The 19108-nt window shown below is 36.0% G+C and overlaps 1 protein-coding gene across 3 annotated transcripts in view; it reads right to left on the minus strand.

Annotated features, from left to right (window-relative positions):
• The window catches only part of LOC149474319 (protocadherin gamma-C5-like), a 561663-nt gene that overhangs the window by 524205 nt on the left and 18350 nt on the right, over nucleotides 1–19108 (minus strand). The window contains exon 1 of one of the 3 annotated variants that reach the window (XM_089656207.1): nucleotides 15460–17826. The exons of the other annotated variants lie outside the window; for them this stretch is intronic. Coding sequence (XP_089512333.1) covers nucleotides 15460–17811 — 2352 coding nt within the window. The 5' untranslated portion in view covers nucleotides 17812–17826. Of the gene's footprint in view, nucleotides 1–15459; nucleotides 17827–19108 lie in introns of those variants that run through there. 3 annotated transcript variants of the gene reach the window in all.

Genomic DNA, 19108 nt, shown 5'->3' on the forward strand with positions numbered 1-19108 from the left:
AGTGCATAATAAAGAATGATAGCAAAAGCTGGCCATAGATGAGTCAGTTTCTTTCATTCAACCAGCAGGTTGAATGAAAATACGGACCCAATTCCCCTTTCCACATCAAGTGTGGATTCACTTCCGTTGAGCTATTGTGTTCTGACAGCGGGGAGACTTCACTGCTGTCAGAACACACTGATCAGGGCCAACAGTTGGTGGTGCTGATTGAGTGGCAGTTATCTGACAGGTTAGTTGCACAGAAGTCAATCAACAGATCCAGTTCTGTACTGTGGTTCCATACATAGGTTGCAATTTGGCCAGTCCCTGCTGAACCAGCCATATTTCAAGCCACGTATTGGCTGGCTTTAGACCTAGATATGTATGTTCAAAATCTCAACCTACTGTACTCACATGAAAGTAAATAAAAGTGCACTCCATAGCATTTCCCAAGCCATATATTGCATTTCATGCTTCCTCGGAGGACATTTTTGTTTGATGGAGCTTTTATTTTGGAGTTTTTACTGAATGTTAGTATTCTGAAAACCTGAGATTTAGATTGAGGTTTAATCTATAGTAAACCTAGTCTAGTTTTTAGCACAGTGTAGTTTATATAGATAATATTTCCAAGTAAACCAAGGGACTATGAGGTTGTTTCACTCAACAAGAAATTGTCACTTAAGCCTTGTATTTCCATTAAATGCTAAAAGGTTTAGGGAAAAAATTGTATTTGTATATTACCTTAAATATTATTTGGATTGTAAAGTAAAACATTACAATGAAAATTACTGATTTAGTCAATTAAGCTATTTTCATATGACTTTGGAGTTTCAAGATTTAGATGGTATCATTTATGCCAATTACACTGTTCACATTCTATTAAAAGTTTCACCATGTACGTACATAGTATAACCCTGCAAAAGCAGTCAAGAAGGGTTACATAAGTTGATCTAATTGCAAATGTTTCTCTCAGTTTGAGGTCCCACTTGTTTACTTTGACCTTTTTATCATTAAACAAATAAACTGAAAGCACCACAACCATCATGAACAGACAAGTTACTTCTCATAAGAGAGATCAACCAATATATCTTATACACCTTGGGCGACATGTTTATTTAGAGAAAGTTTTTTAAGAGCAAATTTTTACTGAATTTCCAGAAAGACAGATTCACAAATTGCACAAGAACAAAGACCATATGAAGCACTGCATAAATTGACGGCGCTATATAAGTACTTGTAATAAATAAATAATACAATAAAATGTTTACCACTCAGTATGTTTTAAGTGGTTGATGTTGATTTCTTTAACGTATTCACCTACAGATGGAATGGATGCTGTTCCCAGCATCTAGGGATCAGAGTATTGCCGGCTGATACAACAAAAAGAAAAAAGAAACAAAGATGTTTTTACAAACTGTGGTTGGTGACCCTGACATATGAGATCCACCAGTTTACTCTTGTAATGTGTCTACTTATATGGAAATTTGTATTACAATACATTTGCTTGGGTCAGCTGGCCCACCAAGTCTACAGTATATTGCCTTCAGCTTTTCCACAATACCAATAATTGGGGCCTGGGGGAAAAATATTATGTAGATAATGCAGTGGTACCAATATGTTATTCTACAGTTCTTTTCTTAAGTCAATCAATATTTGATTTAAAGTGCAAGACAAAGAAGCATTTGCAATATTTAGATAACATTTAAATTATATAACATATTAGATCTAATACTGCATTCGCAACTGAACATTAACTTGACACTATTTCATATAAACATGCTTAATTATGAATGGACCATAATAAATATTTTCTCTGTAATAGCACAAATGAGTGGTTAGTGCTTACTCTAGTGTCTAGTACATCCAGCAATAAGTTATCAATGTTTATTAGATTGTCTGTTGACACATTCTGAACGGGAACATTCTGCTTTCAGTCAAAGGTCACACAAGCATCATACAAGAAAAGAAACAACAAACAGCAATGTGCAGAGATTTGTTAATACTATACTGAGAGTGCTACATTTCCTCTTTTTTATTTTTATCATTCCATATCATTGAAGAATCTTCAGAATCTGCCATTTGCTGATGTTATCACAGTTTATGTACTGATATGCAATGCATGTGAGTGCAATACTTATCATCGAATTGTTCATTGAATTTCCCACTACTACTACACTTAGACAGTGGTGCTCTCTTGCCCGTCCCTTGTTTTTGCTTTTTCACATGATCTTTGGTGGGAAGATTCCAGAACTCACTCCAAGGAGTGACTACTGATGCTGTCTAAGTGTAATCATTAATTGCACTCCCCTGCATATGAACTTTATTTTTTGGAGCTTCATGCTTTATAATTTACCTGTTACCTATTTACCTTTAAAGGTTATTATACTGGCCCTACTTTTCTTGCAATGGGTTTCAAGTATATCCCCATACATACATTGGATATCGCTATAGAATTGCACAGTGAATGAGATTAGTAGCAGCTGCCAAATACAGGATTAAAGAGAGACGTACTACTCATCATGCCATTATCTTCAGTTTGTTGGCATTCTGATATTCTTTTAATATCCAAAAGAAATTTAAAGTGCTATTTCCACAAACCTATTTTACTAAACCCACAACAGTAAAATCAGTCTGTATATGTAGTAAAACATGCTTGTTATACTCACTGTAGAACCTAAGGGGTTAATCCTCTGCATTGTGTGAAAAGGCCATTTGATCCTGACTTCTCTGCCCCTCCTCTTGTTTAAATGTCCACCTGATAAGACAGACTGAAACCATAGTCACATGCACATGCACAGTTTAGTGTGTATTTCTAGAGATTTGTTATTGCTAGAGGGTGCATGTGATCAGCACAGGGCCAATCAGCACTGTCCACACAGAAGTCAGGGGTTTTGCATCCTCCTAGAGCAGAAAGAAAACTCCTCCTACAAGCTTTAACCAGTACTCTGCTGAAGTCACAAGACTGCTCTAACTGCTGATGAGAAAAGATACTGAGCAGTTTATATTTACTAAAATAATTGAACTTCCATGTTCTGTGTACTGTGGTAGACCGGATATAGTGAATACAGGGTCCTGGGTTTAGTAACACTTTAAGTAACACCATAAAGAAGCTTTAAAGAAGAGCTGCTATAGTCGCTTGCATTGTGAAGAAAAAAACAAATGATACAATTTGCACACAAAAAGAAGTAAAAGTACCGTATTTTTCGCCGTATAAGACGCACCTGACCATAAGACGCACCTAGGTTTTAGAGGCAGAAAACAGGAAAAAAAAAATTCTGAACTAATGGACTGCAGACACAGTACAGGAGATGACCAGAGACTGCGGACAGCACAGGGATGACCAGAGACTGCGGACAGTACAGGAGATGACCAGAGACTGCGGACAGCACAGGGATGACCAGAGACTGCGGACAGCACAGGGATGACCAGAGACTGCGGACAGCACAGGGATGACCAGAGACTGCGGACAGCACAGGGATGACCAGAGACTGCGGACAGCACAGGGATGACCAGAAACTGCGGACAGTACAGATGACTGCTGACCTTTGGGGAGGTGGGGAGCGGGTACCTGAATTTGACAGGTACCCGCTCTTACTTCCGCAGAGTTTTTGTTTGATCTTACCTGTTCCTCGATCCAGCCGCGCGCTGTCTTCCCGGCTTCTGTAATGGCGCTCGGCATGACAGCCGGGTGCCCAGTGCGCATGAGCGAGAAGCACTTGCGCTTTGTGATTGGTCCAGCGGCTTCTGGGATCTGTCATGTGTCCCAGGTACCGCCTTACCATTCACAAAAAGCACCGCTTCTTGCGCATGCGCACTTGGCACCCGGTTGTCATGCCCAGTGCCCACACTACAGAAGCCGGGAAGACAGCACGCCGCTGGATAGAGGAACAGGTAAGGTCCCGCTGCAGAGCTGAGCGGCCGGCCCGATATTCTGACACGGCCGCGGTGGAAATACCGGACCGGCCGCTACATATTCGCTCCATAAGACGCACTAACATTTCCCCCCCCAGTTTTGGGGAAGAAAAAGTGCGTCTTATACGGCGAAAAATACGGTATTTTGCCTTTGCTATGTGAGCATTGAACTTTAAAACTGAACACTTTGTTGCTCTACCGAATACATTTTAAATTAGACAAGCTGTTTTGCTTTTTTGAACTTTTAGAATATTATCACATCAAGTATCAACAACATCTTTTCTCTAATTTACTTTTTCATTTTTTTTTTTTCATGCAAACATTTGCAAATTTTGACCTACGTATTAGTGTTTCCTTATTATCTATAAAAGGTTTAAATTGAAAAAAAAAATGTCTTGGACTAAACTTAACATACCCATAATAACCATTAGCATGTTGCTTGTACATCAGGAATTTTTGCTTCTACCAGAGGGTTTTTAGGCATTTTCATTAGTGATAGATTCCTTAAAGCAATATTTACGGGTATTTCTGAGTGCTGCTTTCATTAATATTATTAATGGAAAAGAACAAAATAAGCAATCTTAACTCCTTCATGACCAGGCCATTTTCCGCGATTTGGCGCTGCGTTACTTTAACTGACAATTGCACGGCCATGCAATGCTGTACATAAGTGACGTTTATGTTATTTTTTTCCCACAGATACAGCTTTGATTTAGTGGTATTTGATCACCTCTGGGGTTTTTTTGCACTATAAATGAAAAAACTCTAACATTAAAAAAAATCTGTATTTTTTACTTTCTGATATAAAATATATCCAATAAAAAAAATTACAAAATTAATTGTATTCATGCATTTAGTCCAAAATGTATTCTGCTACATGTTTTTGTTAAAAAGAGCCCAATAAGTGTATATTGATTGGTTTGCACAAAAGTTATAGTGTCTATAAATGGCAGCACATATACTGGAATTTATTATTTATACTAGTAATGGTGGCTATCAGTGACTTATAGCGGGACTGTGATATTGCGAAGGACAGTCTGACACTAATTGATACTTTGTGGGAACCAGGGACACTAATTCAGTAATCAGTGCTAAAAATATACGCTGACACTGTACTAATGACAATGGTTGGGAAGGGGGTTAAACATCTAGGGCAAAAAAAAGGGTTAGTTGTGTGCCTAGTCAGTGTTTTTGTGTGTACAGTCTGCTGTTTTTACTAGGCAATCTGCTAGATTGTTTTCCCTGCCTGGCCGGCAGCTGTTGATCGGCTTCTGTTGTGTCCAATCACATGGTGGCTGGGTTACAGGACCTTTCATGATCTCAGCAAGCTGGACAAAGGGTGACAGTCAATGTGATATTATGCCTAAAGAGTGTTTTAATGTGAAGTGCTGGGATAAATTTATGTTTAGGTATGGACCACAACTAGTAGATTCTAAAATATGACAAACAGCTCAAGGAAGGAGAAATGAAAGGTAAACTATATCAGAATAAGTAATAACAACATTTGTTTTGCTTTGTCCCATATAAAATATCCTATATGTGGCCAGAGAAAGTGGATGTGTCATATATTGCGGCAAGGAAATTTACAGCACGTTAAGCACATTATTAGGGTTATAGAATATGGGAGGGAAGAAAACAAGGAAAGGGAATTTAAGGGTGTTAAATTAACTCACGCAGGGAAACTTTAATAAGAACATTAGAAAGTCAGGGTGAGAGAAAATGGTATATATAACTAAGGCCTCTTGCACACAGTACTGATGTTTGAGCATCTAGTTCCACCTGGCCCAGTGAAGCTTGGATACTTAAATAAGCTCCAAGGAAAAGTACCCCTGAACAACAATAGCAAGTGGATGTCAATAGGAAAAGCTTCTGATGAAACAGGACTTTGGAAAAATATTGAGTTTTTATGTGTCAGCGACACTTTTCCCCATGATGGCTAGCTTGACGCATGGGCTGTGTCAAAAATTTAAAGAAGTAATGTGAGCCTTAGTAATAAGTATTGAATAAAGCCAGTTGCCTCAAATTTATACCATTTCTTGTTTTACCTATGCCATCGGTAACCCAGGGAAGAACATTACCATGCCAACTAGGATTTAAACAAAAGCTGAATACCTTTTTCAAAATATTAGAAATAAAATATATCCAGATGCCCAAGTTACGATCTTTAGAGTATGCACTTGTCTGGGTGGACACGTGTTCTGGATGGCAGATGGTTTTCAAAGGCATGGCCCATGGCAGTTGCTACCACAAATCCCACAGGAAAAAATTGCTATCAGAAGTAGCAGGTACAGAATCTCAGAAATTATAGCGAGTGACAGAAGAACTCCCTTTACAGGAAATATCCTGAATTGGGAATACAACAGACCTTCACTCCCTTAAAATTCAGAATAGTGGTAAAATGGAGAATAAATACAGTAATTAAAAAAAGGACTGCTAAATTGATGGCAGAAAAACAGCCATGATCTGAGTGCCTCCCTAATTCCCTTTACTCAGTCAGAATGATACATACTGTATTCTCTAAATTTGACTTGGTAATGCCCATCGTACAATACCATATTTTTCCTAGATGCTGCAGGCCTTGCACTTGAATCTCACATAGTATGTTGTTGTTCTTCCTAGGTTTTTGAGTAAAATTAATTTATGTGTTGTCTCTCCAATTCCAGATCCTAATAGTTCACAAGGATCTAAAGATAGAGACAGGTGACTGGATGGTTGTTAAAAGACATGTAAGGAAAAGTTTGGATACAAGGGCCTATTTCACGATAACTGTTTACACCTCTAAAGCTTGAAGGAAAAGGAGACCTGAATCCACAGCAGCCACTGTGAAAATGTTTCTAAAATGGAAGTATTTCTGTGTTTTATTTGTTTTTCTCCTGGAATCCCAATCTGGGATATTAATCCATTAATTTAAATGCAGATTTCATAGTATTTGGAAGACATTGTTGTAATGTATATATTAGACTAATTACATGTCTAAAACAGTAATTAATATAAACAGTACTGTGGAAATGGCTAGTCTACTATCATTTTCATACTTTGGTGATAACGATCAGGAAATTCAAAGGCACATGAACTACACTCTTACATCTAAACATCGTATATTGTGCCTATCCAGCAAGACCCAGTAATGATTGAGAGAGATCCAATCTATGGTCTAGGTGTGGTTTTCTATAATTAATATAAACAGTACTGTGGAAGTGGCTAGTCTACTATCATTTTCATACTTTGGTGATAACGATCAGGAAATTCAAAGGCATATGAATTACACTCTTACACCAAAAAATCGTATATCGTGCCTATCCAGCAAGACCCAGTAAAGATTGAGAGAGATACAATCTATGGTCTAGGTGTGGTTTTCTTTGTGGGCTCATTGGAACACATAAGCTTTAAAAAGAATACACAATTAGACCAATATTCATAATGCAATTTTTATTTGACAACTACCTATTTTGGAATGTCAGGTGGTTTGTGAGATTATTCACAGAGATTGATGTATCTATGTATCAGTGAAAATGTAATTAAAGGCCATCTCATAAGAACATAGCTGCTCTCAATTATTAGCCTCTCCCCAATGGAGTTTGCCTCCTAGGCTCCACCTAAATTTAAGGCGATACCAAGTTAAAGGTGATGGTAAGAGAGAATGACCTTCCATCCTTTCTAACAAAATATCATAGTTCAAATTAAAGCAAGGCTAAATAACAAAAAAAATCCCTAATAATCTCACTGATCTACTCAAATTCCAGTAAGTTATGACATCTACACCATCTCCCACAAATAATGGGAACTCTGAACTTTTTTGCAAAACCATATATTTTTGGGAAGTAGCAAATTATTTGAAATGTTATTTTATTGATATTAAATGTAATAACCACTTGAGAAGCTAAGTATAGCATCAGGGATGTGACCATGTACTGTTTTAAATATTTACATTCAAATCATTAAACATGTGTCTACTTCATGTACACTAGAGATGAGCGAATTATTCAAAAATTCGATTCGGCCGATTCGCCGAATTTGCGGGAGAAATTCGATTCGATGCGAATTTATTCGCCGCGAATTTAACTTATTAAAAGGGTTTCTAGGCTTCAGAGAGCCTTTATATTAGTGCAGAACACTGTACCTTTAATTTAAATGCCCTTGGAGTCTGCTGGGGAAGAGAAATAATACTGTCAGTCAGTATGACATGCAGATGAGAGCCGTCGATCTTAGAATCACCGCACACTTCACTCATTTGGGCAGTCACGGGACACGACGAAGAAGAAGAAGAAGAAGAAGAATGAAAAGAAGAATGAAAAGAAGAAGAATGAAAAGAAGAAGAAGAAGAATGAAAAGAAGAATGAAAAGAAGAAGAAGAATGAAAAGAAAAAGAAGAAGAATGAAAAGAAGAATGAAAAGAAGAAGAAGAAGAATGAAAAGAAGAAGAAGAATGAAAAGAAGAAGAAGAAGAATGAAAAGAAGAATGAAAAGAAGAAGAAGAAGAATGAAAAGAAGAATGAAAAGAAGAAGAAGAAGAAGCATGAAAAGAAGAAGAAGAAGAATGAAAAGAAGAATGAAAAGAAGAAGAAGAATGAAAAGAAGAATGAAAAGAAGAAGAAGAAGAATGAAAAGAAGAAGAATGAAAAGAAGAAGAAGAAGAAGAATGAAAAGAAGAAGAAGAAGGATGAAAAGAAGAGTGAAAAGAAGAAGATGAAGAATGAAAAGAAGAAGAAGAAGAATGAAAAGAAGAATGGAAAGAGAGAAGAAGAAGAATGAAAAGAAGAATGAGAAGAAGAATGAAAAGAAGAATGAAAAGAAGAAGAAGAAGAATGAAAAGAAGAAGAAGAATGAAAAGAAGAATGAAAAGAAGAAGAAGAAGAAGAATGAAAAGAAGAAGAAGAATGAAAAGAAGAAGAAGAATAATGAAAAGAAGAAGAAGAATGAAAAGAAGAATGAAAAGAAGAAGAAGAAGAATGAAAAGAAGAAGAAGAATGAAAAGAAGAAGAAGAAGAATGAAAAAAAGAGTGAAAAGAAGAAGATGAAGAATGAAAAGAAGAAGAAGAAGAATGAAAAGAAGAATGAAAAGAGAGAAGAAGAAGAATGAAAAGAAGAATGAGAAGAAGAATGAAAAGAAGAATGAAAAGAAGAAGAAGAAGAATGAAAAGAAGAAGAAGAAGAATGAAAAGAAGAAGAAGAAGAATGAAAAGAAGAAGAAGAATAATGAAAAGAAGAAGAAGAATGAAAAGAAGAATGAAAAGAAGAAGAAGAAGAATGAAAAGAAGAAGAAGAATGAAAAGAAGAATGAAAAGAAGAAGAAGAAGAATGAAAAGAAGAAGAAGAATGAAAAGAAGAATAAAAAGAAGAAGAAGAAGAATGAAAAGAAGAAGAAGAAGAATGAAAAGAAGAATGAAAAGAAGAAGAAGAATGAATGAAAAGAAGAAGAAGAATGAAAAGAAGAAGAAGAAGAATGAAAAGAAGAAGAAGAAGAATGAAAAGAAGAATGAAAAGAAGAAGAAGAATGAAAAGAAGAAGAAGAAGAATGAAAAGAAGAATGAAAAGAAGAAGAAGAAGAATGAAAAGAAGAAGAAGAATGAAAAGAAGAAGAATGAAAAGAAGAATGAAAAGAAGAAGAAGAAGAATGAAAAGAAGAAGAAGAATGAAAAGAAGAATGAAAAGAAGAAGAATAAGAATGAAAAGAAGAAAAAGAATGAAAAGAAGAAGAATGAAAAGAAGAAGAAGAAGAATGAAAAGAAGAATGAAAAGAAGAAGAAGAAGAATGAAAAGAAGAAGAAGAAGAATGAAAAGAAGAATGAAAAGAAGAAGAAGAAGAATGAAAAGAAGAAGAATGAAAAGAAGAATGAAAAGAAGAAGAAGAAGAAGAATGAAAAGAAGAAGAAGAATGAAAAGAAGAAGTATTCCAGTACAGCAAAAAGTGTATCTTCAGAGAGCTCCGCTATTTCTGACAGTTCTCTGACAGTTCCTTCACATTTACAGCGGTTGAAACATTGTATCTATTTATTTCCGAATAAAAACATCTGTATCCTAAATGGAAACAAATAGATACAATGTTTCAACCGCTGTAAATGAACTGTCAGAACTGTCAGAAATAGCGGAGCTCTCTGCAGTGACACTTTTGCCGGCTGATCGGGAAAAATTCGATTCGTGCACCCGAAGTTTGCTAAAATTCGGATTCGATGCGAATCGAATTTTTCCTGATATTCGAAACGAATTCCACTTCGCCAGGTTCGATTCGCTCATCTCTAATGTACACAATAAACACTGTATGTATATCCAAGTACACTCCTAATGGTGTTAGGATATTAAAATCAAGGTGTCTGGTGGAACTACAGTGGATGGCTCCTCCCTATGAATTAGGGATCAAAATATGTTTACTAGCACATCCAGTAGCTTGTGAAGAGCAAGTTTAAGGCTCAAATGTGGAAAAAGGTTTTTTCTATGTGAACATTAAAGTTGCTATTTGTGAGCCACTGGGTGTGCTGCTAAGCATATTTTTTGTGTCTACTTCTGGTCAACTTACTGGAAAAAGAAACAATATACAGGGTATCAATGCGTCATTCTCTCACTGGCCAGATAAGCAAGATCTCTTTCGTCACCATGAACGAGATTCTGCAGCATTTCCATCAGTGGAAGAGCACCATTTCACTAATCCAACCAGCAAGAGAGCGACACATGGAAACAAATAAATATTTTCTGGGGGAAATACCCTGATAAATGAAGACACCTCTCTCACACATAAGGATGGTCTGTGGATCTACACCTCAATATGCCTTTTGGGGTTCGTGATCCACGGGTTACCCCACTGAACGATCCTGTACGTATATTTTAAGCTCTAATAATACCTGTCTGGCTTGTCTAATACATGAGGAGGTAACCCCTTCTCTACCCACTCCCCTCCCCCCCTTTTTTTTTTTCCTTCCCCCCCCCAACCTCTCTCTTTCTGTCTTTCTTTCTGATCTCCTTTTTTCACACCTGTTATTTACTTGTATCACTTAGTCTCTACCAGCCAAATAGAGCATTTACCTGCACACAGTTATGACTAACTTCAACCATAGCATATACTCTAGTTTTGAATATGTAAACAATGACCGTAACAATATCCAATGCTTTCCCCACCCCTATCATCACACTACCTTACCATTAAAAAGTTGATGAGAGTCAAGACGAGATAACACTCACCAACACTACTTCACCCATTTGCCACTTGTTATCCACCATTTTGCATTGTTTGATTGATGTAATGTTTTACACCACTTCGTCTTGTACGACTGTTTACAATTTGCCCCGTCTGTGAAACGGGAAGCAACATGTTATGTCGCTGTTTTGACTGTGATTTATGACTGTACATGCTATAAATGCTTTTTTTTTGTCTTTTCTTATAAAAATAAAGTATTTTTGGAACAAAAAAAAAATATTTTCAATGAACTTTTTTTGTCACTAGAGATTTATCACCAGCAACTGAATTGCAAGGCTGTGACTAGCCATGAGTCCTACTGTATAAAATCTTCAAAGGGAAACTATAATTGCATGAGGTCAATTTTATTATACATTTCGTTTGAAATGCAGTTGTAAAAAAATAGATATTTTATTTTCTTTTTTATGTAAAGCAAATTTTCTAAATACATTTTAAAAGAGGGTGTAATGATATCAAGTACTGGGCACATAAAAAGCTATGTCTGGCGGCCATATTTTTCATGAATCATAGGTCGGCCATGACGGTTTTGTAGAATAGTTACACATTGCAGCAGCAAATACCTAAGAATGCACCTCCATTGTCTTTTAACTTCCCATACCAAAGAGCCTGTTATCTCAACTTAGGGACAGCAGACGCCAGTACACAGGCATTTACCAGAGCCACAAACATCCAATTGAAGTTCTGGCAGGATGTCTGTTAATTTCTGCTGACCCATTGTAAAACAGTCACAAACTCCTTCAGTTCCTTCTCCCATGGTTTGTAGGGCAATAAAACATATTAGGAATAAACAGCATACAGTAAAATGTCTTAACCAGGGCTAATGGGTATCGTAAACCAGTCAGGCTTGAGGCAACCTTTCCGAGACCCCTGCGCAACTCACAATTTCAAAATATCTACACACAGTTCATAAAATCAGACAAGACCAAGACACATCAGAATCAAGTATATAACTGAATGGGGAATATCATACCGAACAAATTGAGATCATACTGTACATGACTAAACTATAGTATACTGAAACAATAACTTGCCATGTGCTGAGGTAGCACTGTATAGATAAAAAAGCACCCCATCCTCACATATGAATGCCAAAAAACTGTAATATTTGAGGGAATAGGACTTTCTCGGTGCTGATGACCAAATCGTACACAAAAATCTTTTTATCAAAAACAATAACTTTACCTTGTTATAAAATATATTTTATATTAAAAAATGACAGAAAGTCAGTCATATTTACAATGGATTCCCATAGAAACTGTAAAGCCATACCCATGCGTTAGATATTCATAAATGGTTTAACATGGACATTTTGGTTGGTATATCAACAGATGCCACAAACTAAGTACAGCAAAAGATGCCTTTTCACAGTTTGTGTATTTCTACATTGTTTCACAGCATAGAGCTGCTTCTTCAGGTATGATGGGAATAACAATATATACAGAAAGACAAATAACAACATAATACATATATAATGCATCTATATCTTCAAAAAACCCTGCCACTGGGCAGGGATCTATAGGGATTACCCAGGGTTAGAAATTAGACCAATACACCCTGGGCCAGAGTCCAAAGAGAATAAAGGAAAAATCTGGTTCCACTAAATGGTAGCTGTTATAAAGAGTTAAAGTAAAAATCCTTGTATATCCAAAAGGAACCTACCAAAAGGATCTGGTATCAATGTTTATATGTGCACCGCATTAGGGTGGGATATGAAGCATTCAAGGCTCTTCCAGCTGAGTGCCCACTATAGTAAACAGTAGTCCAGGTGCAATAAAGCAATAAAGCACAGGGCCTCCAAAAGCCTGCACCAAAAAGGTAGGACACATAATTCTTACATATTATCAAACATCATGTCCCACAACCCATAACACTAAGATACCATATCAGTATTATTGCAAAATAATAAGCCATTATGCTGACAATGGACAACAGGTATCTGGAAACATTTGCCACTATATGTCGCATGTTACTAAGTAGCTATGATATACCCTAAATTCACAAAAGTGCAGCCTAGTCTTATACTGAGTTTTTGATTTGCTTGTATGCTCCCTGGACTCTGGGCCTGGGGCATACTGGTCCAATTCTAACCCTGGGTAAACTCGATAGATCCCTGCCCAGTGGGAGGGTTTTTCAGGGATATAGATGCATTACACAGTATATGTATTGCATTGTTTTATGTTTTTTTTGTAGATGTTGTGATTCCCATCATTCCTGAATAAGCAGCTCTATGCTGCGAAACATGTAGAAATACACCAACTGTGAAAAGGCTTCCCATGCATCTTTGCTGTACTTATCTATGGCATATGTTGATATACCAAGTAAAATGTCTGTGTTAAACCAATTATGAATATCTAATGTATGGGTATGGCTTTACAGTTTATATGGGAATCCATTGTAAATACAACTGACTTTATGTTGTTTTTAATATCAAATATTTTTCTAATAATAAAAAAGTTATTTTTGAAAAAATTATTTTTGTGTACGGTTTGTTCATCAGGACCAAAAAAGTTCTATTCCTACAAATATTACAGTTTTTTAGCATATAGTATACAGAAAGTGAGATAGCAGTGAGATACCTCCTATGCCTATTCTAGGTCTAGTATCTCTGGACATGGAATTCAATGCTGAACAATAATCTACCAGAATGCAACCTGTACATATTTGAAGGTATTAATATCAGTATCAAACTGTGTGTAAGGGAGGGCCATGATACAGTCATAACACAGTGACATTCCATGGCCACTCCTCAGCCGCTAAGTTGGTCAGATGGTCTTTGTCAAAACCCCCTTGATACCAAAGAAAATTGGACTGCAAACACATTTAACCTGTCAAGTTATAAGAGCCAATGTATCACCTTGTTCATTGACTGAAGTCTTCTGAAACCAGGACTTGCAAGTATTTTTTTCATTTTTCAACTTCTTTTTATTTCTCTATTGTATAATTGTCTCTTTCTTTCTTTGTGATACCCTTTTCTGTAAATATATTATTTTGCACCATTCATTACCTTTTTATTAATAAACCATATTTTGAAGTGTTAAAACTGTCTCTAAGTGCCCTAACGCAAACTTAAAGAATCCCTGTCTCTTGAAGAGCTCTATTACATGATAAATCTCTGAATATATCTGTCTGCAGTGACAGTGTGTGTAAAGGTTTTCACAAGTTGATGAGAAGTGCAGTGGTCTGACACTGTATTTGTCACAGCGGATATCTCCAAAACGTTTTGCAAAACCTGCTGGACTTACTAAGAACAAAGCCTGGCACTGCCTCTATATTTGTTTACACCCTATACATAGCAAGCTTACTTGGTATATTTACTTTATATATTGGTTTACTTGGCTAAGAGAGCAAGGAAGGTTGAGTGGGACTGACATTTATGCAGCATAAATTGATCTACCCTGCGCTTCAATCTGCAATATTATTCTCTATCACGGTGTTACCCATGATCTCCTCAAAGTTGCTACGTAAATTATACATACTGTATCATCACCAACCAGGAAAATACTACAAATGATATGAATCTCCTATCCAGCCATGGTATAATCTGTCATGCAATGGTTTAATGACAGCCATAGCAACCTATACATACTGGAGGCAGGATAGTCCCAATCTGTGTCTGAAAAGAGGTTCTAAAAAAGTTGATAACTTACAGTACAAAATTAATTAATTTTCCCCTCACTGACTGAGGGGTGGAGAAGCACAGGCTACTTTTCTGAGCATTGATAAACAGTGATTTTTTTTATTTAACAGATTATTTAAGTAGTCCTACTTTCACCTGCAGTTTGTGGATAGACCCATTCATATTCACAGTCTTCAAAAAGTTCAATTACAGTGACTGTCAGTGTTAATGTGTATTTCAAGGCAATACCTATTTTTCTACTTTTTAATACAATGATATTAATCTTCAACATACTGTATATTTAAAGTGTTGTGCAAATTGTCAGCCCTATGTAAACACCTGTTATAAAATAATAATAAAATGTTGGACCCACCCTCTGTCAGGGTTCTGCATGTGTCCTTATTGGGGAGATTCCCCCTTTATTTGTCCTGATTATCACAGGGGCAATCCAAAGCTGCCCCCAAAAGAAAAGGTAAGGAAAGTCTAAGATGGGAATTCCTATCAATTCCTGTCAAGTCTCTGTGACAGTTAGTGAGACAAAATTTCCCCAATGGTACACAGACAACAACAAAAAAAATGTCAATGGTTATAACCCTTTACAACGCTATCCAAAACAATAAAAATAGTTGTCTTTGCTTACACTTTAAGAAGCTATATAGAGTTGCATTATAGACCACCCACATTTGGCTAACAATGTTAAATGCAGGATAAATCAAGAACAACACATTGGTCAAATTGTATTCAAATGTGGAACTAATCTTACCTGTGTAGTGTTCTCAGGAGGTGTATCGTCGGTGTCAATAAGATTATCTGTAGGAACATTCTGGACTGACTTCAGATAAGCAATTTCATTCTGCTTTGAGTCAAGAGTCACACACACATCATATGAGAATGGAAAAGGTAAACTTGTATCACTGATTTCAGAAGGACATCCCATGGTGAACTGAGGATATACATTTCCCCTATAAGTTCCAAAAGCTGTTGGAGTATTAGATTTTTTGCACTTGAAAATTGCTACAATCATCACCGACATAATAAATAAGGCAGAAATCAAAACTATTGCTATTATTAGATAGAATGTTGCATTTGATGAAATATCTATGTTACTGGATGTATGTTTTATCTCCGGTACAACATCTTGGAAGTTTTCAGCCACAACTAAGCTCAAGGTTACTGTAGAGGACAAAGAGGGTTGTCCACTGTCTTTCACTAGGACCACAATCTTTTGCCTTAGGGAATCTGTATGCTGAAGGTCTCGTCCTATCCTGATTTCACCATTGTGTTGACCAATGTTGAATAAGGTTGGATCAGGAATTTGTATAAGATGATAAGAAAGCCAAGCATTATGCCCAGAGTCAGCATCCACTGCAATCACTTTAGTCACTAGATAGCCTTTCTCAGCAGTGTGAGGAATAAATTCAAATAATGTAGAATCTTCATTTTCTGGTGATGGATAAAGAATCTTTGGAGCATTATCATTCTTATCTATGATATATATCCTTACTGTGACATTAGTGCTTAGAGGAGGAGATCCACTGTCTTTAGCCATGAGCTGAAACTGGAATTCCCGTAACTGTTCATAATCAAATGATCTCTGAGCATAAATAACCCCAGTCATTGAGTTCATGGAAATGTATGAAGATACTGGAATGTTTTCGATAACTGTGTTACTGATTGAATATGTGATATGAGCATTTTCACTGTCATCCAAATCAGATGCATAAACATTAAGTATTGAGATTCCAGCTGGAGCATGTTCTGGAATGTACGATATATATATTAGTTTACTAAAGACAGGTGGGTTGTCATTCACATCTAAAATTGTTACATATAATGTTTTCACAGTTAACATTGGAGGTGTTCCTTCATCTTCAGCTCTAACTGTAATGTTATAGAATGGGTTTTCTTCTCTGTCCAGAGGACATGCAGTTATAAGTTTGTAATAATTATTAGATGATGCCATCAGCTTGAATGCAAGGGTATCTCTTATTTGGCATATCACCTCCCCATTTTTTCCAGCATCTAAGTCTTTGACATTAATTAATGCCACAAGTGTTCCAGGTGGAGAATCCTCTGGAACCGGTGTATATAGGGATGCAAGAGTTATCTCAGGTGCATTGTCATTAATGTCCACAATCTGTATGACTACAGTACATTGTGCAGCTAAACCTCCACCATCTTTGGCTTCAACGGTGACCTCATAGCTTCTTGCTGACTCGTAATCCAATTCCTGAATAGTTTTAATGACTCCAGTTTTGGAATCTAAAGAAAATACCTGGCGTGCATTTTCACGAATGTGACTAAATGAGTATGTGATATGCGCATTTGAACCCTCATCTTTATCGGTAGCATTTAAATGAATGACGAGCGAGCCAGGTGGAGAATTTTCAGTTAAGTTGATTCGATATATTTTTTGACTGAAAATAGGATAATTGTCATTTACATCTTGTACCTCAATCTGTATAATAGCAGTTCCAGTTTTTACAGGATTTCCTCCATCAGAAGCTGTTAAAATTAAACTATATCTTTGCTGTTTTTCACGATCTAGCTGCTGCTTTAAAATAAGTTCTAGGTATTTATTCTCTTCGCTGAGTAGTTTTTCAGCTAATTCAAAATCTGAATTTGGACTAAGCTCATAGCTCTGCAAAGAATTGGAGCCTGAATCCTGGTCAAGAGCATTTCCTAGAACAAAACGGGCTCCTGGGGAAGTGGACTCACTTATTCCAATGTAAAAAATGTCCTTTGAGAAACTTGGAGAATTGTCATTTACATCTTGAACCTCAATCCTAACAGGATAAACATTTACTGGATTTTCTGCCAGAATCTCAAGGTCCAGAAAGCAATGCATCTCTGATCCACATAACTCTTCCCTATCTAGTCTGCTAATGACATATAAATTACCATTTTCTGAACTGATATTGAAATAATTCATATTTTTATTAGAAACAATCCTTAATTTTTTTATTTTTAGCTCATTGTTATTTAATTTCAAATCTTTTGCAATATTTCCCACTACAGAATTTAGCTTTATCTCTTCTAGAACTGAATAATGAAGGAAATCAGAAGCAGCCACAAAACAGAAGGAAAAATATAAAACTATTACTTGCCGTGTCATGTCCTCTGTAAATGTATAACTTCAAGCCTTGTAATCTGCTTTTCAATGACAATCAGAAAAAAGCTAATATTTGATCAACATTCTGAGCATTAAAATAATCCGAAGAGAGGAGGAATAAATACTGTATGTATCTTCTTTGTAGAGATCTGCACTGTCTTTATAGCATAAGCAGGATAACTTCCTTCAAAGTATTTAACATGTCTGCCTTGTTAGGCAACAGTGACACCATGAGGCCAAATTTGAGAAATGCAAGGATACTATATGTCCAGTATACTGTATATATAAAAATATAAATATATATAAATAATATATAAATTTTTCTTAATAATAAACACCCAATCACACGCAATCATAAGCTATAAATTCCGAAAATGATAAAGCACGTCATCTCTAAATGAAAACAAAAATATTTTTAAATAAAATCTTACTACTAATATTCTTATCAGTTAAAAAGATACCCAATATTATTAAGCTCATATGCCCTTCACTTAAGCACAAAACATAAAATAAAAAATTACAAAAGGAGACACTGTGTTTCTTTAGTCAACATTTGCACAATTACCTACAATATATTCATTCTAGATTTCAATTGTTGAATTTGTTTCCTATGTACCCATTGTGCCTGCATGGGGATACCAAATTAATGAAACATATCAATGATACTAATAACATTTATCATTAATGAAAAATACTGTATATCATCATTATTTTTTTTTTTTTTGATGAGGGGCAAATGAAATAAGAAAGGTCCATGCAGACATTGAACTTAAGTATATTAACCTCCTCGGCGGTATGATTCTTTCCGATTTTTTGTGCTGAAAGCGGTACCATTTTTTTGCATGGAAATATGTAGTTTTTTATTGTAGACTGTAATCTTTAGGAATAACTCACTGAAATCTGTACGAACAAGAGTCTAGTAAACATTTCAGATATGATAAAACTTGAAACACGAAATCATAAATTATAATTTAATAAATAATCATAAAAAATAATAATATAATAATAATAAATTTAATTCAATAATATAAACAAACCAAAAACACTGAAATTTGAAATACAGAGGCAAACTCGCACATCGCTGAGCAAAGCCGCAGAATCGTTTTCAGTGTCTGATGACGAATTTCCCCACGAATCATTATCACTCAATTCTGCAAGTGGTTCTGATTTACTATCGCTGTTTTCTAGCTGGTCTAAAACTGCTTTTGACGTAAAGAGACGCTTTTTGGACGCCATGGACTTTTCTAAGTTTCCAGGCAGAAAGAACAAATGCAGGCAGGGCACAGGACAAAGCACTAGG

Source organism: Staurois parvus, unplaced genomic scaffold (assembly GCF_062004578.1).
Source record: "Staurois parvus isolate SC_StPar_1 unplaced genomic scaffold, SC_StPar_1.0 ptg000006l, whole genome shotgun sequence".
Lineage (NCBI taxonomy): Eukaryota > Metazoa > Chordata > Amphibia > Anura > Ranidae > Staurois > Staurois parvus.